General features: G+C 35.3%; 3 protein-coding genes across 3 annotated transcripts; 1 reads left to right on the top strand and 2 right to left on the bottom strand.

The window, feature by feature from the left end:
• Nucleotides 1-88: 88 nt before the first annotated feature.
• Nucleotides 89-3,678, bottom strand: LOC110783969 (protein KINESIN LIGHT CHAIN-RELATED 2). The gene is made up of 3 exons (XM_021988379.2): nucleotides 3,252-3,678; nucleotides 750-2,661; nucleotides 89-641 (listed from the first exon to the last, which is right to left on the bottom strand). Exons 2-3 carry the CDS (start codon nucleotides 2,657-2,659, stop codon nucleotides 419-421), a joined length of 2,133 nt encoding a protein of 710 aa, XP_021844071.2. The 5' UTR covers nucleotides 2,660-2,661; nucleotides 3,252-3,678; the 3' UTR covers nucleotides 89-418.
• Nucleotides 3,679-9,313: 5,635 nt separating this feature from the next.
• Nucleotides 9,314-12,994, top strand: LOC110783896 (protein ACCELERATED CELL DEATH 6). Its single transcript, XM_021988279.2, has 3 exons — nucleotides 9,314-10,401; nucleotides 11,531-12,063; nucleotides 12,195-12,994. The coding sequence occupies exons 1-3, from the start codon at nucleotides 9,561-9,563 to the stop codon at nucleotides 12,840-12,842; spliced, it is 2,022 nt and encodes a 673-aa protein (XP_021843971.2). The 5' UTR covers nucleotides 9,314-9,560; the 3' UTR covers nucleotides 12,843-12,994.
• A 1,150-nt stretch (nucleotides 12,995-14,144) lies between these two features.
• On the bottom strand, nucleotides 14,145-18,329 carry LOC110784005 (F-box/FBD/LRR-repeat protein At1g13570-like). The gene is made up of 2 exons (XM_056834476.1): nucleotides 18,245-18,329; nucleotides 14,145-14,638 (listed from the first exon to the last, which is right to left on the bottom strand). Exons 1-2 carry the CDS (start codon nucleotides 18,327-18,329, stop codon nucleotides 14,145-14,147), a joined length of 579 nt encoding a protein of 192 aa, XP_056690454.1.
• Between the last annotated feature and the right edge of the window lie 5,478 nt (nucleotides 18,330-23,807).

Below are 23,807 nucleotides of genomic sequence, written 5' to 3' on the forward strand. Positions count from 1 at the left end.
AGAACATAAGCTATTCCACATCTAGTTAAGAAGAAAATTAGAAACTAATGCTTTTAAAATGCTCACATGATCTTCACAAGACTGCTGGTAGTAATCTGAAAAAGAATAAAAGAATGACATTTCCATTTTCATCTTCCATTACGAAGGTACGGCGAAAATACATTTCAGGAACCCCTCCTAACAAGGGGAACATTCCATTTTGACCATTACTTCTGAGTTCTGATACAAATATAACTATACTGTACATGAGAGGAACAAAGGGACGAAAATCTCATAAACTATGTTAAACAGCTCATGGCTAAAACATCACTTGTAGCTTGAGAAACAGCAATCTTTTTTAAACATATTCATTGCAGTTAACCTCATTGCTGCTCTGAAGAAAATCTTCTCTTGAGTTGGTGAAAGAAAGGAAAGTTATTTACATCCCTGAAAACTGATTTTTTGTACCTATCAGACCAGCCTGCAGATTTTTGTCAAACAGGGTTTCCAGTGACCTAGAATATCTTCTTCTCGCCTTCCCTGCTTCGTTTAGTAACTCTGCCAACCTCCTCTTTTCGTCATCCACGATTGGATCAGCTGTCCCGAGCTTCTCTTCTCGCATCACCACAACAAGTTCCAACAGCTCAACTGCATCATCCCATCTGTTTTACATACAGGAAAATGTATTAAGAGAAATTACAAAGTGGAAATTTCTTAAAAAATAAATCAAAGTTTCATAATATCCAAGAGAGGAAGGATGGGATACATACCTACCAAGGGCATCATAGGTGCCTGCAAGATTGCTGTAAACCCCTAAAGTATCAGGGTGAAACAAACCATATTCTTTTTCCAAAATACTCCTGGCTTTATCAAAAAGCTCAGAAGCCTCAGTAATTTGATAGAGCTGCACACAGGCAAGCCCTAGTTGATTCAAAGTGATTGCGTAAAGGGAAGACTTCTTTTCCCCAGAAGCCTCAAACTTCAATACAGAACTTTTAAGGAAGTTATAGGAATCCTCATAATTCCCTAGCATAAAGTTTAACACGCCCATTTGAGCTTCGATTCCAGCAATCTTACTCTTCTGTGACGCCTCATTACCGTGTAGTTCAAGTGCCTTATTCAGTAGATTAAAGGCCATATCAAGCTCATTCATCGACTCATAGATAGCAGAAAGATCAGTCAAACCATTTGCAATATCCTCCATATTGGAACCCTTAGGTGGTGGCTTACAGTAAATCTCAAGGGCACTTTCACAATATGATTTACACTCACTGAATTTCCCAACCTTGTTGTAAAGCTCTCCTAAACGAACAAAAACCGAAGCAACGGATGTATGATTCTTTCCTTTGCTAGATGTAAAAGAAGTGAGTGCTTTTTTGTAACAGGAAATTGCTTCATCATATCGAGCCAAGGCTAAATATACATCACCAATGTTACAATCAACAGCTGCAACATCTGATTCCTGTCCACTGCAATGCATGGCTGTGCTTGCTAACACATAATGTTCAAGTGCAACTTCATAATCTCCCTTTGATTCACAAATTAAACCCATTAATCTTCTATCTGCAGCTTCTTCAACTGAAGGTGGACACCCATTTTCTTTATGGATATCCAAAGCCATTTTACAAAGCTTCTCAGCTTCATCAAATTCAAGTGTTTGAATATAAGCCTCTGCTACATACCGACAAGTCTCTCCAAAACGAGGGTCTTTATCTCCAAGAACTTCCTTTTGAATCTCCAACCCGACTTTGTAAAGGTTAACCGCCTTCTCTATTTGACCCATCATTGCATAAATGTCACCTAACTGCATACACCCCACAAATTTTGCAAGAGCATGGTTTTGTCCTAAGCCAATGTTTGGAATTTCGTTGGAATGTTCTAGAAGAGAAACAGCTTCTTTATATTTGCCTGCATTGCTATGCATTGAAGCCAAAAGATGCAAACAACTTACATAATCTAAGTTAGGCTTCTTACCAAAATTAACACAACTCTCAAATGATTTCTTTGCTCGAAGGGCAAGCTCAAATGCCTTCTTCGGGTTGTCTCCCAATGCAACTATATCCCGAGCCTTCTTTAGTAGATACGGCCCTAGATCCGGGTTGTTTGCAAGAGAATTCAGACTTTTGAAATTCCTATCTTCAAATGAAGTTGATCTTCTTCTTGATGTATTCCTCTTGCCTATAGGAGGCTTCTCACTTATCACAGTTTCAGCATCCTTATTATTATTATTAGCCTCTCCCTCCACTTTTGGTACCATATTAATGGTCACTACTTTCTTCTTTTTCTTCTTCATACTTTGTGGAATTTGATCATGTTTTTCTTCCACAACAACCTCCTTCACATCCTCCTCAGTTTCTACAACATTATCAGCTCCAACAAGATGTCGGAGCTCAGAATCAATTCTGGATTCATTACCACAGCTGGTGAAGCTATGTGTTGATTGGGATTCGTCAGAGCTTTCCATATCACAAATGTTTCGATATAAATGGTCAATTGAGTTGTCAACAACATTAAGAATTGATAGATCAATAGACCCAATACTAGGAGTTCCGGGGCTTAGAGGACTTATTGGTGATTCATGTTGTTGTTGTTGTTTAAGGCTTCTTTTGAAATTACTTAAACTCCCACTATGGCTTGAATTCTTCCCTATACTTTCTTCATTCATATCTGCTCCAAGCATTTCTGTATTCAAAAATTTAATTAATTCGTATTCGAATATATAATGTGCATATCAAATCAAGAACTTCACCAACCAATTTATAAATAAAGTTGTACATCAAAACAGGAAATCAACGCAGCAGATTATAAGCAGAGTTCTATAAGGCTGAATCCCTTGAATCCAATAGTACTAATGTCTACCCACCAAAACAAACATGAAAATAATCGACAACATTGCAATTCTATTAACAAATGGTAAATGTTTTCTTGTATATTCAAAGATAAACAAAGAATGAAGAATGAACCAATACATATTCTGTAATCTACAAATATGAAACAGAACAACAGAAAATTATAAACATTATGCAAAACAACCGTAACATAACACCTCAACAACAACAACAACAACAACAACAACAACAACAACAACAACAACAACAACATCTCAACAACAACAACGACTGTAACACAACGCCTCAACCCCAATGATGGGTCGCCTACATGAATCAAGATAAACATAACACCTACATTGGTAAAAACCATTGGTAAGATAACATAACACCTACATTGGTGGAAAAAGAAAACTTGTAAACAAAGAATGAAGGACACCTTACCTTAATGAATAGAAACTCCTAAGAAAGCTTCCCTGGAAACCTCGAATACAAAGACGTTACCTATTTTCTGGGTTTGGAAACCCAGAAAAAAGAACGTGAAATCAAGAAATATGTGGAAATGTGGGTATAAAAATGGGGAAAATTGAAGAAGAAATTCAAATAATAATAAGATTAGAAGTGGGGGTTAGCAAAGGAAAAGGAAAGGTGATAAGTTGATTGACGAAGCAAACGAAAGAAGGTGACTTCTCTCCAACCAGCAAATGAGCAATAGCATTTTGCAAAAATACCCTGTATTTTCTGAGTTCTGGAAGCCAATAATATTTGTTTGTTTGTTTAAGTATACAGGATTACAGGTTGGCGGGTTTAACGGATTTACAAATGTGAAGGACATTCATTCATGTTGAGTGTTGCAGAGTTTCACAAGACTGTTAATGGGGTTGTGCACATGGGATTTTAACGTTTCACCCTGGGCCTCTAATCTTCAATCTAATTGGTCCTACTCTTTGCCCATGTGTCATCCATCTGGATTTGATTCGTCGTGGGACTCGTTACACTCCCGTGATTGTTAAGTGCATCACAAATTTTTAGGAAAAACACTTCACCTATAAATGGATTGATTTCCAACGAAAACTGAAATCCAACACATCAATCAATAATTACTTAATTAGGAGTCATAGGGTTGACCATACGTATTACTGTATTAGACCTTCCCTTCGACCTTTATACCCTCCGTCTCGAAATACTTGCAACGGTTTGACTTTTTGCACTATTCTCATAATTTACTTTGACCCCTGTTTTATTTATAGTACATGAAAATAAGTGTTAGCATATAATATATTGTTAGTTTTATCTTAATATATATTTTCAAAATATTATATTTTATAAGCTTTTATAATATATAATTAAAGATATTAATGGTTAAAGTTGTGCATTGGCAAATGTGTCAAGTCAAAACGTTGCGAGTATTTCGGGATAGAGGGAGTAACATATTTCTGGCCACCGCCAAACCGGCCACCACCAAAAACTAGTGACATATGCATTTTTGAGTTTGTGGCATGGTGTAGACTGCATTGCGGAGTATAAGCTTGTACCATGGCAGAAGCTCAAAATGCATAAGTTTATACCATGGTAGAAGCTCAAAATTCATAAGTCTCTAAAATATTTTCCGGATTAATTATTTCCAAATTGACCAACAAATAAGCCCCTTAATGACATAAGTGCATATTAAGTTCCTAGCTACCATGGCAGGAGCTCAAAATGCATAAATCTATGTCATGGTATTAACTTAACGAAAATGGTAAAGGTCGCAACATGCGACCTTTAAGCCGTATCACAATGATGACATGACATGCTTATGTGTCATGATTTAAATTGGAAACTAAAATATTTAACTTATGTAGTACGAAGTATAACCTACTATACATGTTTCAAAAAAAATGTAGGAAAATCTTAATATTCTTATTTGATTCCTTATTTATATCAACTACCTTATTTACATATTTTCGTAGTAAAAATATTGCATTGATAGCAAAAATATTTCGACGACGCATAGCCTACATGGCGCCTACATGTACCAATTGACAGGTGGCGCCTATATGTATTTAAATTTGTAAGGAAAATCAATATTCATTCTCATGGTAATGCTAATTTACTCAAAATTATCTATTTTTCTTTATAAATTTCCATTACCATCCATTAACATTTGAGAAGTGGTATTTGGTGAGAATGCAAATTTATGAAGAAAACTACCTAGTTAGAGACAAAATTTTCTTGTCCAAAAACACTTAGATTCATTCTAATTCAATTCCCATCATTTATTACCCGCTACCAAAAGAGCCGTAAAAGGTTTGGTTTCTTGTTAAATTTAAAATAATTAAACCTGGAAAAAGAAAAGTAGAGATTTTTGCATTTTAAGCTTGTATCATGGTATAACTTATGCATTTTGGGCTTGTAGTCTTGTACCATAACAAGGGCTCAAGATACATAAGTGTATGTCACTGTAGGAGCTTAATATACAAACATATATGTTATTAGGGGGTTTTATTTGTTGTTGAATTTGAAATAATTTATCCGGGAAAATGTAAAGACTTATGAATTTTAAGTTTGTACTATGGCATTGACTTTCTCCGTTTAAACTCATATCACGGCAGGAGCTCAAAATGCATAAGTTTTTTATTAGGTAAAATGAGATGAAAGTAAGGATTAAATAAAAGTAGATGTGTAAAACAATAGGACGACTTTTAGTGCTTAACTTTAGAAATAAGTTTTTCGCATATACGGAGTACTTCATATAACTATATAAGTATCCCTTAGAAAATGAAAAATGTTATTTGGTTGAACTTAGAAATTAAAGTCTCACTTACATAGGGTGCCTACTGCCTGGGTAAACAACTTCGTACATTTTGTGACAACTGTAACTTCCTAGGATGTTTTGAGTTCCCATATTTTTGTCAACCAAATAATGTTACGGAGTACGGGGTATAATCTTCCACTTCGTAGAAAGTCAGAATTTCCGTAATTTTTCATGTCAACCAAACAACACGGGTATAACCAGTCAATTAAGTATTGGGCTAGTGGTTAACGTTAAGTCTTTATCACTTCTTTAATGATTCAATTTAAATCATTGGACTTTCAAAATTATTAATTGAAAACAGGAAACAGGAAATGACCAAAGCTATTCAACTCAGCTAATTAAGTTAGTAGTATCGAGAAGATTCATGAAACTTGTAGTTTCAGTATCTGTAACGGGATTCCCTTGAATCTTATCGGCAACATACAAGACTGAGTTGAAATCTCCTACGGTGATCCAAGGCCAGAGATGTGATGGAGGCAGCCAAACCAGTTCCACAAAGGTTTTCTGTCTTCAACAGAACGTAACCCGTACACGACAGTGCACTACAAATCAACATTGTTAACCCTATCAGTAATTAAGCAATAAATATCCTGTACCAATTGTTTGTTGGTTCAGTGGTGATTGGGGCTGAACTTGGTTGGGAGAACTCGTATCCCCCGCAACAACAATTGGGAGGGGAATGGAACCTATCCACCCAGAACTCGCCCCGAATCCGGATTAACCCTAAGGATAAAACGGGTGCTAACACCAAAAAAAAAAAAAAAATAGACATAGAACTAACAGTGATCTCTTGATGTTTCCATACGAACCAAATCCTCCCTTTAGGAGAATAATCATAGTTGTGAATCTAGTTCCATGATGGACCAAATTTCCTCACTATTTGCTTAAACAATCAATTTTTCCAGACAATTTATCGGCCTTTTAACCAAATTGGTAAAAAAAGTGAACGTTAAGCGACAAATTGGTAAAAAATACTGTCTCAGGCGACAATTTGGTAAAAAAAAAGTGATTCAGGCGACAATTTGGTAAATTTAAATCACAACGGCGACGAATAAGTCACAAAACTAATCGGAATTTAGAAACCTAATCGCGTGACTCACACGCTCTTAATATTGTTTTTTCCAAATTTTTTCTTCATTTTCCTGCAATTTAATTTTATGATTAATACTTTTGTAAAAAAAAAATCATAATTAATTTCCTCCCCTTCTCCTTCTCTTTATTTTCTCTCTCTTCTCCTTCTCTTCCATTTTTGTGAAGTGCCCTAATAATGATGATACTAGGGACCACAACATCAGTGATAATATTCCTACTGAATCTTTATTGAAATTATTAGTTTATTCATCAAATTGGTACTAATTAATTAATTTCAATTGTAACTTCAATGGAATACTAATTATCAAACCCATATTTCACTAATCAAATAAGCATAGTATAAACCCTGCATTTTAAACCTAATTTCATCAATTAAACAAGCATAATTATAATAACACTAATTTTTAAACCGCAATTTTTACAATCAAGCTAGTAATCAAAATCTTAAATCCTGAAATTTTGATTACAAGCGACCAATTTTCATAACCAACCAGTCATAATCAAACATCAACCACCATTAAAAATTGGCATTTGAAAAGACAAAAGCAAGAAATTAACCCCGAAATTCACCTTTACCACGCCAAATCCTTGTGTTAATGATACTCTTCCCTTATTTTTGTTGAGTTGACTCAGTAATTCTTCAGCAATGGTGGGTGAAAATGAAAGGGAAGGAAAAGGGGAGGAAATTAATTACGATTCTTTTTTTTACAAAAGTATTAATCAAAAAATTAAATTGCGGAAAAATGAAGAAAAATATTGGAAAAAAACAATATTAAGAGCGTGTAAGTCACACGATTAGATTTTCTAAATTTCGATGTGTTTTGTGACTTACTCGTCGTCGTTGTGATTTAAATTTACCAAATTGTCGCCTTGGACTCTTTTTTTACCAATTTGTCGCTTAACGTCCACTTTTTTTACCAATTTGGTTAAAAGCCACAGTTTATCTAATCAGCTACCTTATCAGTTTCAGCACCTTATCAATTTCAATTGATACCTTATAAGTTTCAGCTAATTTATCTGTTTCACCTCCATTTAAGTTAGTATTGTCAAACAGAGCCTAAGTTCAGATAAGTTCAAGTCTTATGCAACGAATAAAACACACCTTTAGAATTTGTAAAACATGAAGGTTACCCATTATAATTTCTCATAACAAAACTCAAACCCCATATTCTTTCTGCCAATTACCTTCCAATCGAGATATGAAGTTAGAAGGTAGCTACTCGAGTTAACCTTGGGAAACAATCGTTATAATTTCATGCACCATGATTAAGAGGAATTTATCGGTATGTGTTATTGTGTTATTGTGTTAATAGATGTCTAGATATCTTGAGCTAAAGGCGTGGTTCTTGTAAAAGTGAAAAGTACTTTGTATTCTGTATGTGTCACTTCCTCCGACCCTAAAAAAATTTCCCATTTCAATTTTTTAGGTTAAATTTTAAAAACTTTGACCATTAATTCGCATTAACATATAAGAAATACTCCGTGATATATTTATTTGTGATCTTGTTAGATTCGTTTTAATATATTTTTACGAATATTAACTTTTATAATTTTCACCCAAATAAAATTAAATATATTTATATTTTAAGTCGTGTATCGTAAACCGTAGAATTAAGGGTGTAATCCATCCGCTTCCGCAGTCCCGTAGTTGCCTTTGAAGACTTTACTTTAGGAATAAAGTAAACGTATGTCCTTCCCTCAAAAAAAAAAAAAAAAATTAAACGTATGTCCAACTAATCCAACCGAGACTTTTCCACTGCTCATAGTCAAAGGTTTCAGACTTCCTTTGTTCCATAGTCCATACATCGATTGCGACGAATTGTCGTTATCTCCTTTGTTTTTTTTTTCTTCTTTTTTCCTACAGTTGAAATTCTCTTAATTTAAAATTGAGTGAAAATTTTACATATAAATTGATAAAATGACTTTTTTTTAAAAAAGTGAGATAGGGAGAGGATAAGTAGAAAATTTATCACTAATATGGAGTAATTTCAAATACACAAATTCTTATTTATAAAGGTTGTACAATAAATATTGTACACCAGAGTAAAAGTTAACTCAAAATGCTTAAAAGTTAAGCTTATATATGTAAAAGTTATCTATTTTTAAGTAATTTTTTTTTTCATTTTAATAAAACTTATTTCTTCTAAATCACTAATAATGTATAAAAATAATCATTTAACACTTTAAAATATTTATCTATCAAATTTTTTTTACTAATATAAAAGTTAATCAAAACTAGGTTAAAGTTACACAAAAATGAGTAAAAGTTATCTTGATGTACAATAAATTTATTGTACACCTTGTGCGCACAAGACCTTTTGTTTCAAATAAACACTCAAAAGAGAAATAGAGGCAAACAAAATAAGACAAAAGGAGTATCACCATTGTAAATTACATGGTGATGGAGTATGTAATCAGTTGATTTATCGGGTCTTACTCCATCCGTCCCTAAATATACTTGTTACTCTCTCCGTATTTTATTAAATGATGCACTTAATTTGACCATAGAGAATTGATTTTATGAAAATCACGCATACCACCTGGCCGAGCAATTAAATAAAAGTTGCTTTTTTGAAAATCCTTACTCCAACTACTACGGAGTACTATTAATATTATAATTGAAATGCCTAGATTCCCAGTCTCCCACATGTTATCTCTATACCCACTCTTGAGTCTTGACCTTCACCACTTACCAAAGTAACCACCTTACTCTAACATTTTTCCAGCCATCACTCTATATTTTCCGACCATCGGAAAGTAGAATCGAGAGCTCGTCACCTCCGGCGTCGGGTCAGGATCCACCGTATACCCGGAACGAGAAAACCGGGTTCGCGGGAAAATCTAATAGTCTGTTTTTGATCGAAATGGCAGTAAAAGATGTGGAGATAGATATATCTACCGGATTAAGATCTTTATGGAATCGAAGAATCCGCAAATACATGAGATCGCGATCTGATCGGAGAACAACCACAACCAGGCCATCCACTAGTACACGGCCAAATAATAATTCCAGTTCAAGCACACCACCACCAAGCACACAACCTAATCAACGTCCCCCAAAATCTGGAAGAAAAAATAGAAATTTGCCACACAAACTGTACTTGGCAGCAATCCAGAATGATGTTAATCATTTTATTCAAGTTCAAACAGAAATCGCGTCTGAAAATATTGTGGATTTACTTACGCCATTGAAGAACACAGTACTACACGTAGCAGCAGGTCACATCAATTCAATTGGAAATCGTAGAGGAGGACAAGAGAAGATTGTGACACTGCTTGTTAATCACTTCCCACAACTTATTACTAAACAAAACAAAGTAGGTGATACTGCACTACACGTGGCAGTAAAAGCAGGACGATACGACGCCGTTCAGATTCTGTTGAATGAAAGCACAACGACGTCGTTGGTACTGGTAAAGATGAGGAACAAAAAAGGGAATACAGCTTTACATGAATGTTTAATTAATCAACATAGAACAACAGGGATATATAATTCGTTGATTAGACAAGATCCTTCAATGTGTTTCGTCCTGAATAAAGAAAGGGAATCTCCATTGTACTTAGCAGTTAAAGCTGGGGATAATAATCATGTTCTGGACATACTTTCTAATATGAAGATGTTGGAAAATCAGCAGAATATGTACAAGGGCAAAATTCTTACGGGAAAGTCGCCTCTTATACCGGCTATATTACAAAGGAACAAAGGTAAAATTATCAAACAAATCAGTTTTTTTTTTTTTTTTGGTTGTTATACCTATTTTGACAAATTTTGTCCATCTTTTTTCCGTTTTGCTAACGCACTTGTTAAAACACTAAGGTTAATTGATGGGTTGGTTAATACATGGGTAATGGGTTGATTTAACTTATAAGATAAAACTTGTGAGAGTAGGGAATAGCTCAGTTGGTTAGAGTTTCCCTCTCGATTCCACTAATAGCTCAGTTGGTTATTATTTCCTCCTTTCACTTATGTTGAAGATAATCAATGCATTCTACCAATGATGAAATATGATGTTATATATGAATGTAAATACCATTAATGAAAAACATATGGAGAGTCATGCAAATTTTATTTTATTTTCAAAGTAAAATTAGGATTTCAAGATTAAATCAATTAAAGAAAAAAAAATAGAAATTCAAGAAGTGGACACGTGGGAAGTAAAACACTGTGTTTTAAATTTGGAAAAACTGATTCTAATCCTACAACTTTTGGCCGGTCGGCTTAAAACATGATAACCTTTGGATTAACTATTTTTTTTTAAGAAGAATTAGAGTCACTATCAACCTTGTAAATTGTAATATGTGGTCAAGCCTCAACCTAGTTATTTACTCCCTCCGTCTCTTTTTGTTTTTTACGTTTGGTATTTTACACGCGTTTTAACGATTATTTAATGTGCATTGAGATTCTTCTAAGTTTTTTTATGTAAACAAGGAAAATTACGTTTATTTATAATGTTTTCACTCTTACCAAAATTCTGGTATTGGAAAAATGAGAAAAAGTTAATGTCCCAATGGAAAAATGTGAGAGATTAAATGACCAAATGCATTTAATTGGTTAAAATAATAATTGGACCCAAATTTTGATAGAATATTAAATCATTTATGTGATAATATAAAAGGAAATGTAAAGAACATTTTGGGACACCAAAAAGGAAAACGTAACAAACAAAAAGAAACGGAGGGAGTAGTTCCCTACATTCTTGTACTTCCTCTGTTATTTCAATGAATCTAGCTAGTTATCACTAGAAATAATACAATTTGAAATGATTTGTTCACTTTATCATTAATTGCATAATCATTAATGCATAACCTTTACCTTGAATGAATGAATCAACAGAATTACTCGACATATTACTTAGTAATGAGCCAGCATTCATCAACTTATCAGACGAAGAAGGATGGACACCACTTCATCATGCATCATCTGTAGGTTATGTTGACATAGTTCAATACTTACTGATAAGAGATATAGAATGTTCGTTGATACAAGAAAGTAATGGCTTCTTTCCAATCCATATTGCTGTTATTCAAGGGCATATACAAGTAGTCAAAGAACTTCTTCTACATTGTCCATATCCAAGAGAAATGCTAACTCACAATGGTCAGAATATCCTTCATATTGCTGCTGAATTAGGGAAAAGAAAGATCGTTTGTTTTATTCTTGAGAATTCCAAACTTGGGAGTCTTATAAACGAGGTAGATGACAGTGGGAATACACCCTTGCACTTGGCATCCATGAATTGGCACCCAAACATAGTTTGTACAATGACATGGGATAAGAGGGTGAATTTAGGGGCAATTAATAATGATGGTTTTACTGCTCTTGATGCAGCTGAGTACTATATGGAAACACCAGCCACCTTTGATAAGGTAAATATATACTCGCAAAGTTTATTACTTTCACGCATACCAATGCACAACATCTCAAATTCTCTTTATGCAAAAATTATAAAAGTTGACATTTTGAAAATACACATTGAGATCTTTTCGAGTTTTTGCAGGGTTTGACATTGACAGCACTGAAAGCTGCTAATGCACCTCGAGCAACCAGAACAGGTACCCTCAAAATACCTTCGAAAGATCCAACTCAATCAAACACAACAACAGAAGGAACACACACAAATTACTACAAAGACAGAGTAAACACACTCCTATTAGTTGCTACCCTTTTTGCAACTGTAACCTTCACAGCTGGTTTTACAATTCCTGGAGGTTATAACAACTCTAAAGAAGATCAAGGAATAGCAACAATGTTACAAAGAAGAGCTTTTCATGTATTCATTTTCAGCGACACAATAGCCATGTACAGTTCTATATTGGTCGCTGTTTGTCTTATTTGGGCACAATTGGGTGATCTCAATTTGGTTTTAACTGCTCTTCAGTTAGCAATTCCTTTACTTGGAGTAAGTCTGGTAATGATGTCATTGGCTTTTACTGCAGCAGTTTATCTAGTTGTTAGCAACCTTAATTGGTTAGCATCTTCTGTGTTAATCATGGGAACGGTCTTTCTCTTCGCCCATTTAACCATTTTCTTGCCACTTTGTTTCCCTTTCTCTTCTACAAACCGTATCCTTCGTTACATTTGTTACTACCCTCTTCATCTCTTTATGTTCTTAACTTTAAATAGTGAAGACAATAATGGTGTGTAACTACTAGTACAAGAATTCTTTACACACCTCAAAGGAAGTTTGTAATTTAAGCTTCAGTTTTTTTTCATTAAACTAGTTTTTAGCCGTGTGAAGCACGAGTTTATTTATTAATAAAAAAATACTCCATCTGTTTTTGAAATGTTAGTATCTTTTGGAATCTAAGACAATCCAACAAAGTACAATTGTCACATTTTCATGTAACAAAAGAGAGAAAGAATGAAAAATCACAATATAGAAACAACACTAAAAGACGAGAATGAAGTTTAATATAAAATGTTCAATTGAAGTTGGAATGTTAGCTCATAAAAGTGAATGAAAGAGAAAAAATAAAGGGAGAGGATGACACGTGACATGTAAATCATCCTATTTCAAAATATTAGTATAAATGCCCCTGAGATTTAATGAAATGCATCAAATAAAGGAAACAATGAATTTTGCTCATAATACTACCAAACTAATAAAGTTATAGAGTATATAGAGTTGAAAGTTTGAGCTTCATTCACAGAATTTGGAACAATGTTTTCTTAGACATTTTAGTCATTGGCATCAGTGTGACTGTTTTGCATGGAGGAAGTCTTTGCGGCTATCCGTTATTTGTTTGCTAACATAACGCAGAAAAGTAAAGGTAAATAGAAATGAAAATACTTTTGGAGGGAAAATGAGATCGTTCAGTAAACAACACATGCACCTATTGCTTACAATGGTATTTTCTTTCAAAGAAGGTATGTTTTTAAAGAGAAATGGTACTTTTTTTTTAATGAAATGGTAGTGTTTTTTTGAAGATTTTTTAACGGAACGGTACTCTTTTTAACGAAATGGTACTTTTTAACAATAACAATAACAATAATAATAATTCAAATATATACAGCTTAAGCATTACCTCAAATGATCATTGATTCACTTACAAAACCAGAAACTATTCTGAGTCACTAGATTCTTGAAAGGTTTCGGAAGACGAACCTGAAGTAGAAGATGAGGTGGTAACCTGTTTTGGCAACATGTTCTCTGGCCAGATGACTTCCACCAGTCGTGATGCTCTACGTAACCGGTTTAATTGCATTAACATCCTTAATTGAGAGGTCTGGTCGAGGTAGCGTGAATATACGAATAATTTCTCAAGCACAGGGGAGCAGGCAAGCAAAAACTCAATCAAGTGTCGGAGGTTAGGCGCATCAATAACTATGTTGCTCTTCTCCATACCAGTAAAGCTTTTCAAAACTAAATTTTGTAATAGTGGGGAGTTGTCAATCAGATCTTTAAAAGTCTTGAATGTTAAAAAGACACTGTCAAACTCAAGGCTTGTCAGCTTTGGAAAGCCTCTGATATTAACTGAAAGCCTCTGATATTAAGTGTCAACTTTTCCAAGTCACCACTTAAGTTCAACTTAAGACGAGCATCGCATAGATTAGAAAGTCTGAATTCCCTAAGACCATTTCTTGACAGATGTGAAATCCATTGAGCAACATCTAGGCAGGATTTTAATGGAGGAACAAACAACGAAAACTTGTGAATAGGACCTTCGTGTTGAAACAGAATTTTGCTCACAATACTGCCATACTTAGTCTCCTGAGCTTCTCCTTTAAGAACACTATAAAAAAATACATAATCAAAAACAAGATGCGGGGTTGAAGTCCAAATGTCTAGCCACTTGTGAGAGAGAACAGACATCCGTGCAGCATCCAGGAGGGGTAAGCGTTCACATATTTCATGTATCACATCCCTTGGCAAATCACTAAGTATATCTCCTTGAGTGTCATGGCTTCTTCTGTACTTGGTTCTTGTATGGTCTATATCTACTAGAATTGAAGAATTACAATAACCCAGGGAGCTTAATCAGAAAACCTAACCATTCTTATAACTCCAAATGTCTCCAACAAATTCAATTAATATAAATATTACTTCGTATAACAGAACAAACACCCAAATGATTCAATGCTAAAATCAACACTGGCAAAGCGCAATCAAGATTATTTTTGAGAAGCGCCTATATAGACTACGAGGTCGTCCCATTTTATAAAATTCTTCAATCAACTAGTGTTGATTAATCATTATTGTGAAACCCCCCAAAAACCCTAAATTATGTTTGTACACCTGCTCTGTTGGGGCAGGGATACAAGTATTCAACAAGAAAATGTACGAGGAACTAAAGCCTACACGAGAGAGATGAAGTTGGGTCTGGGAGAGAAATGCCATTCATAAGCACAAATTTATTGCCTGGTTAGCTTTAAGGCAGAGGTTGAAGACAAAGGATAGACTCTTACAGTTTGGCATGACTTCTGATAAGTTGTGCTTACTGTGTGGAGTTGCAGATGAGTCTTACAATCATCTTCTTTGATTGTGTTTATAGCAAGAAATGTATTGAAGCTGTGCAAACCTGGATGGGTTCAGGTACAAGTTCAAGAACCTAAATGGTCTGGTCAGATGCATGAGGATTGAGGAGAGTATAATGCTCAAAATTCAGGAAAAGTGTCTTCAAATCTTGTTGCAGCTTTGATTTACCAGCTATGGAAAAACAGGAACACTGTTTTTGGGGATCAATATTTGAAGGGTGTAGATAACTTTGTAAAAAATTTATAGAGGGATATTAGATATAGAATTACATTTGTAAATTCTAGGATTAGTGCTGAGGATAAAATTTGATTTGACAGCATATGTCACTAAGGTTTTTCCTGGTTTTTTTGCTGCATTAAACTTGGGTGTTTGGATTGCAATAAAATTCTTACTTGCTTACCAAAAAGAAAATGAAATTATGGACTGAAAATCTGAAATAAAGCAAAGCTGATCAATTAACTTGAATTTTTGAGAATAATGCAAGAAAACAATAAGCTTTGCCGATTCAGAAGCAATTAAAGAAATTGGACTTGCTTAATTGCATAAACAAACGAAATTATTTGGACGGAATTCAAAAAATTAAAACCCTAAACTGCAAAATTAACTGATTTTGTCAAAGTTAGTCCATATTTCATTCGCAATTCACCCAATTTGCCCAACATTTTACCCAACAAAACAAAAAATTAAGATAAGAACATGCAATTTTATACAATCTCGTAAAAAATGTTACTCCGTAAAAATAAAATGAGGAGATAAAAATATCTCGAGAAAACAGAGGAATCGGCGAAAATGGGGGAGAGATTAGACAGTAGATGATGAGCGGTTTGCTGCTGGATTTGGTTTCTCCATTGGTTTTTCTCTGTCTAGGGTTTCAAACTTGATTCTTAATGTTTGGTTTAGTATTGGGATGAATTATACATTTATACCTTAGGATTGGTGCCAAAGTTGAGATGGAGGGTGAGGCAATTTTCCGGCGAATAGAAATACAGAGCACTTCCTTTCTTTTTTTTTTAGGTTACGTATTCTTGTTAAGGCTTTTCACAATGTTTGGTACGTGGAGAAAATCTTTCATTTTATAAATTTATTAGAGCAACTTCAATGGTTAAAAAATGACATGTTCACAAAAAAAAAACGAGCATATAAGCATGTAGTCCACCATTGGTACAACAAGGATATAAGCCGCGGTTAACCTTGTAGCATTTTTGGGCTACGTAGCTCATAAAAATATATTTAAATTAAATATTATGGGGAGCTACAAAGTATTGTAGCCCACCAATGTGAAAATTTATAATTTTAATCAATTGTAGCTAAAAATTTGATGTGGCAAACTTAGCCACAACATCTAGTTGCTCACTATTGGAGTTGCTCTTACAGTGTTATTTTTTGTGCCATCTTTTAATTTCAATTTGTCCAATTTTTTCAACTCATTAAATTTCTTTACAATTTCCCAAGTATGTTAAGTTAGCAATCTGTGTGCTTTTCCATTATTGGTTAATTTTGACAAAAATAAAACAATCTTATTGGTTGTTGTAATGATTAGGGTGGATTGAAGTTTTACTTGGTTTTTTCTTATTAAAAAATAAAAGCTGATTTGCACTATATTCAGAGAGACATTAAATGTCAGATTTTGAAAAAATGAAATCAGGATTAATGATGGAATCTAAAACATTTAAAATAATTAAAAAATATATATTTATTTTACGTTAATAAACGTGTAAAAGTCCAAACGTAACAAACAAAAAGAAAAGGAGGGAGTAATAAAATGTTCCACTTATACGAGTACATTGAAATCATTCTACATGTACATTGGGTATAAAACAAGTGTTCCCAGTCAAAATAAATGTTCATCGGGGTGGACGGGTGTATAATTCAAATTGCGAATAATCGAGATGAGAAATCTCTATTAGATAAGTGAAGAGATGGGGTTATTTTAGTAAATTCACTTTTGGTGTCCCCATTGGATTACTAAAATACCCTCCACACTTATAGAATAGAAAATATAATGACAACCTACCCAATAGGAAAAGCCTAAAAAAGCATTTTAATCAATCTAGATCCTTAAATAAATTCTTACCATTTTAACTAATCTGTTTATATGCGTTCGTCTTTATCTAACTTATATGTTTTTTATATTCGCGGGGCATCGCATTTATATTATATTTTTTACATGTTATTTCAGGTTTAAATGTAATAACACAAATCTGTTTCTCATATTCGCGTGCATACAAGACTAGTTTAGCAGATGGCAGCGCAGATGCACGTGCCCTGCCCGATGATCCTAACTTCCCGCGGTACGTACAATGTACTGCAAGGGTCATGACGAAGGAGAAATGCAGGTAGTGAAGTTCTAACACAACGTTGAAATGAATGTTGAGCTGGTGTATTATTAGTTAGGTCCATCTTGGGCTTTAGGCAATGATCAATTCTTGTTGGACGCAGAATGCTCTTCAAGCATTCAATATAAGCAGGAGGGTCAAACAAGGAGGCTCCATCTTTGCAAAAGCCAACACTTGTGGTTGCTACATTCTCGTGATTCTCGGAAATTCTCACTTGGTTCCGGACATACATCTGCATAGTTTGAGAGAAACACTTGTGAGATTGATTGATTGTATTGTTAATAACGGTTTTGATTAATAATACAAGTTAGGACGTGGGTATACCACGTTATTCATATTGTGTGTGCTTTGTCTAGATATTATCTCGTACTATTCCTAACAATTAATGATCAAACTTCCTCGTCATTTTTTCTTACAATTTTCAAAGAAAGAACGTAACAAATTGGAGTTTCTACCCTCTCTTTCACCAAAAGAAAGAACGTAAATAATATTTTCATTTCTTTTTAATTATAACATTTTGACTTTAATATTTGACAATACATAAGTTCAATAAGTAGTACTCCATCTTTTATTACATACGAAGTACAAGTAAAAGTCAAAAAATTTAACGTTTTGACAAAATATGTTGAGACGGATTTAACAAAATCTATATAACTGAAATATGTAGTATAAATCATCAAAATTAATCAAATCGTGTTTGGGAATAGTATAAATTGTATCAAAAAACTTCATTACCTATAGAAGCCGCATTCACCAAAAGCAGACCAAGAGTCACAACAAACAGGATGATGGTTGGGAGCCTTGGGACAAATTTAGCCATTGCTTGGTATTTTGTATTTCAATTTCTCAAAAATCTATTGATTCATCCCCTTTGTTGTATCTTGTATGTAGAATGATTTGTTTGCAACATCATGTTGCTTCATTTGTTTATTTATATACACATAAATGTAGCCATATCGGACTAAATTATAGGGATGGGAGATTCGATCATGTGACCTATTATACATATACCTGAAATTATAATCACTAAGTTAAGAGATTATTGGGTTTTTTTTTTGTTTTTTTTTTTTGCTATATACTTCGTAGATAAATGTTACTATGTAAAATATGGTTGAATTTAATTATAGTATCTATGTGTTCAAACGTTAGTCTTATTTAAAATCCAACACTTTATTTCTTCTTGTAATGATCAAAGTTGTGTATTGAATAGAAAAGTCAACACGTAGCCGTAGCCATTAAGGAGGAACTGTCATTTAAAGTTGGCACAATCACAAGAGATCCCGTAAATAAAGGGGCTTACTATTTACCGTCCCATATTACTCAAAATCGCCCTACTCATTTACCCATATAGCCTTCTTTATTTACCCTCCTTATTCAACATTTACCCACATACCCGCCCCAAATCTAACCACCATCGCCGACCACTAGCATCACGTCATAGGCGACAAAATGGCCGAGTTTTCACAAGATTTTTTTTTTATCCGGAATTTTTTTTAGAAACTCATTTTTAGCTTGTACCATGGTACAAGCTTATGAATTTTAAGCTTGTACCATGATACAGACTTATGAGTTTTTAGCTTCGACCATGGTATTGACTTATGCAGTTTAAGCTTGTAACATGGAAGGAGTTAAAATTCATAAGCCTGTACCATGGTACAAGCTAAATATTCATAAGTCTATATTACTTAAGATTTTGATTTGTTGTTGCATTTGATTTAATGTAATCAGGAAAAAAAAAGAGACTTATGAATTTTTAGCTCCTTCCATGGTACGGGCTTATGAATTTTAAGCTCCTTCCATGGTACAAGCTTAAATTGCATAAGTCAATACCATGGCCGAAGCTAAAAACTCATAAGTCTGTACCATGATACAAGCTTAAAATTCATAAGCATGTACCATGGTACAAGCTAAAAATGCATAAGTTTCTTAAAAAGAATTCGGACAAAAAAAAAAAAACTCTTGTGAAGACTCGGCCATTTTGTCGCCTACGACGTGATGGTGGTGGCCGGAAGTAGTGGCCGACGATGGTGGCCGGAGGTGGTGGGGTGGTGTGAGAGAATTGAAAAGTAAAATTAAATAAGGGTACTAATGGAAAATAAGGAAAAATAATGGGGCGGTTTTAAGTAATATGGGGCGGCTTTTAGCGCTCCACTAAATAAATCACATGAGATCAGTCATGCACTAATTTAATTGCTAACGAGGAAGTGGTGTACCACGCACTTACTCGATCATAATTAGATTATCTTTAGTTGTATTTTCTTATTGAACCTAGTATAAAGAAGCTCCTTTGTTAAATATTTTTCATCAACGAGAGAATTTTTTTAATAATGTACGAAGTATAAAATAATGGTTATGAAAAACATCTATAACCTAGTTTTTTGAGTGATTTTCGTCAATAATGTTGGAAGATGCATTAATTCCCAAAATACGCCTCATTATAATTTATTTCCCACTCTACCGTCCACGTCAGCAACACATAGATTTTTTTTTTTCCCCGGTTTAAATTTGAACCGCCAATTCAAATGGCGGGTTGATTTGAGGCCAAACCACCATTTGAATTGGTGGTTAAGTGGACTAAATCGCCAACTCAAATGGAGGTTTTGTCCTCAAACAAAACCGCCATTTGAATTGGCGGTTCCCTTTGCCTAGCCATTCACAACTTCATGTTTTCAGTTTACAGCCACAAATTAAAATGGTTGAAATTCTCCTGCCAAACAACAATAAACCTGCAAACAGCTCCAACAAACTCAACAAAACAACTCTAAGAACGTCTAAACGTCAAACCAACCAACAAAACAATAACGCTTAGGTAACAAAATAGAAACTTGCAAACAAAAAATTGACGCAAAATTTCATCTTCAACCTTCTAGCATTAAAACGGTAGCGTGAAACAACATCACAAAGTTCCAATAGTTACATCACGAGCAAAAAGAACAAAACATTACACTTGAGTTTCTAATTTAGCCAAAATCTAAGTTTTACGTTGTTTCTTCTCAAGCTCGGATGATGAAAATAATGGCTCATCCACCTTGGCAATTGTCTCGGGACGATCACTAGAAGAACAATCTTTTTGTCGCTTGTAAGTGATAACGAGCATGGGAGGAGATGAAATAAATTGTTATGCGGCGCCATGAGAAAAAGGTGATGCAGTACGCGCAGGAGGAGGAGGGCTATGCAGAGGTGGTGAGACAACGTAGGGAGATGGAGGAGGAGATGGTGGAGGGCGGTAAAGAGGTGGTGGAGGAGGGGGAGGTGGTAGAGGGAGATAAGGAGGTGGTGGAAGAGGGGGAGGTGGTGGAGGGCGATAAGGAGGTGGTAGAGGAGGGGGAGGTTGTGTAGGGAGACAAGGAGGTGGAGGAGGGCAAGCACGTGGTGGTCGAAAACCATGCCCTCGAGAAACATGATGAGCAGGAGGACTCGCCGGATATGAGGGATCGGTATATTTTGTGAGGTGGAGGTGTCGGGTGTAGACTGAGACGAGGCTAAATCATATTGTTGAATGATATGGTCTTTTCCCACTCTCGATAAGGTCTCAATGCAAGATGAACCCAAGTCGCGTAACATCTCAAAAGTGAAAGAAAGTGTCATCTCAGAATCCACAGCTCGAGTGCATCCTGTGGCAAGATCGGCACAATGCATGTGACTACAAATAAAAGTGAATAACAATATCAATAACTATTTATAATTAGTTATGAATATAAACATTATATATGTAAAATGTATAGGATATCAGATGAAGACGGTTGATAATGAGTGGAGGGGGGTTATTCTGTAAAAGGGGTAATGAGGAGTCTAGTGATGCGACAATAACAATCCATATACTTCTTCATCCTTTCACGATGACCAGTAAAAGGAGTTCCTTGAACAATATGACTCTCACGATCATGCCACTCCTCCACATATTTACGCACTTCTTGTTTTTATGTCGTCGATCCACACTATGAAGATTAACACTCGTGTCACACGCAATAGGAGCCGACTGTTCCAATCCAAATTGGCGTGTAACTCGATTTGGGTAGTGGTACTCAACTATGTCAAAGCAAAACAACGGTACAACTAAGCACCATATATCTCTATCACATTTGCATATCTCGGGTAGTAAACCAACTACCGTCTTTGTATATGGCTGTCAAGTCATCTACAATAAGTAAAAAATGAGTATTAATTAAACAAAACAAAATCCATTCCCTAAAAGACAAAAAAGAACAAACAAGTATTTTGGTGAGATTAAATCAGGCAAGAATTCATTTCCTTCCATGTATTGCTGATTGCAAACATAAGAATCGTGAATATATGATATGCCATATATTTGAAACTGTAGGAAGGTTAATTTCCGTGAGATTGTATTGATTATCAATCCTCAATATATACAAAGATATGCTAGACTTTAGGAAGTCAGTAAACTAATCTAATGCTGGACTTTAGGAGTCAGTTGCTATACATAAGGAAATAATATCAATTAATATCAATTACAATATTAATCTAAATAAGCAAAGATTGCTTCCTAATATATACGGTAGTCTAACACACCCCCGCAGTCAAAGCGGAGGTTTTCGTACGCTTAGACTGTCCCGAAATTCATCAAATAATACGCGCGGAATGTTAGGTTATGATACATATGACAGTTCATAAATCATGCGGAAAAACCATAAAGCCAGGAAAGCATATTATTTTCACATAATCATTTAGCATAGAATAGATGCATACATGTTGTAGCGTGCCTTCCCTAGCTGCGCCCGAACCGAACAAGAACAAGTCTTTAGGACTCCAAATGTCGTCCCTCCGTAGATAGTCCACAGTACGTCCGGATCCGCCTCAAGTTAGACCAACTAGAATCGCCCTTAAGGTTACTAGGAATTTCGGCTATGTGTTTGCAAGTGTATGGCTGATTTTTATTTCAAAAACTTACCCTTTGAATACTTCAATCGTACCTGCAAATAATGACCCTAGGCCCTTATTTATAGAGGTATGGAAAAGGAACTGGAATCCTATTAGGATACTAATTAGTTAAACTAGAATCCTAGTAGGACTCTTACTAATTAATTTTATCCTTTTAGGATTAGGAATTTAATCATCAAACAAATCCTATACAATTTAGGTTTCGTATGTGAACACAAACTATACACGAGCATGACCCACGAGCGTGCAGGCCATGCCCGCGCACAGCCCACACGGCCGCTCGGCCCACGCGGGCCGCAAGCCCACGCGAGCAGCAGCACAGCTCGCAGCCCATTGCTGCGCGCGCTGCCACGGCCTGCTGGGCCTGGCGTGGCCTTGGCTGTTCGTGTGGCGCGCTTGGCTTGCTGGGCGATGGCCTGGCTTCGTGCTGGGCCCTCGTCCGGCAGGCCTCGTCCGATGCTTATTCGTACGATACGCTTCCGATTAAATTCCCGGTTCCGGAATTCATTTCCGATACGAACAATATTTAATATTTCCGATTCCGGAATTAATTTCCGTTTCGAACAAATATTTAATATTTCCGTTTCCGGAATTATTTTCCGATTCCGATAATATTTCCGATTCTGACAATATTTCCGTTTCCGGCAATATTTCCGATTCCGGCAATATTTCCATTTTCGATAATATTTTCCGATACGTACCATGTTTCCGTTTCCGGCAACATCTACGATTTGGATAATATTTATATTTCCGATACGATCCATATTTCCGTTTCCGGCAATATCATCGTTTCCGGAGTATTCATTTCTTGCTTGTGACGATCTCAGCTCCCACTGAAACCAAGATCCGTCGATTCCGAATATCCATAGATAGAGTAGTTAATGCCATTAAATACTTGATCCGTTTACGTACTATTTGTGTGACCCTACGGGTTCAGTCAAGAGTAAGCTGTGGATTAATATCATTAATTCCACTTGAACTGAAGCGGCCTCTAGCTAGGCATTCAGCTCACTTGATCTCACTGAATTATTAACTTGTTAATTAATACTGAACCGCACTTATTAGACTTAACATAGAATGCATACTTGGACCAAGGGCATTATTTCCTTCACGGAAGCCCTTTTGTGAAGATATCTGCAATCTGGTAGCGGGACGGGACGTGAAGAACACGAACTTCTCCACGAGAAACCTTTTCACGTACGAAATGTATATCCATCTCAATGTGTTTAGTGCGTTGGTGTTGGACTGGATTACCTGATAGGTATATAGCACTAACATTGTCACAATAAACCATAGTAGCTTTTCGAATAGGACAACGGAGCTCCAAAAGAAGGTTTCGAAGCCAACACGATTCCGAAACAACATTAGCCACACCACGGTACTCGGCCTCAGCACTGGA

The sequence above is a fragment of the Spinacia oleracea genome, chromosome 1, assembly GCF_020520425.1.
Source record: "Spinacia oleracea cultivar Varoflay chromosome 1, BTI_SOV_V1, whole genome shotgun sequence".
NCBI classification, from domain to species: Eukaryota; Viridiplantae; Streptophyta; class Magnoliopsida; order Caryophyllales; family Amaranthaceae; genus Spinacia; species Spinacia oleracea.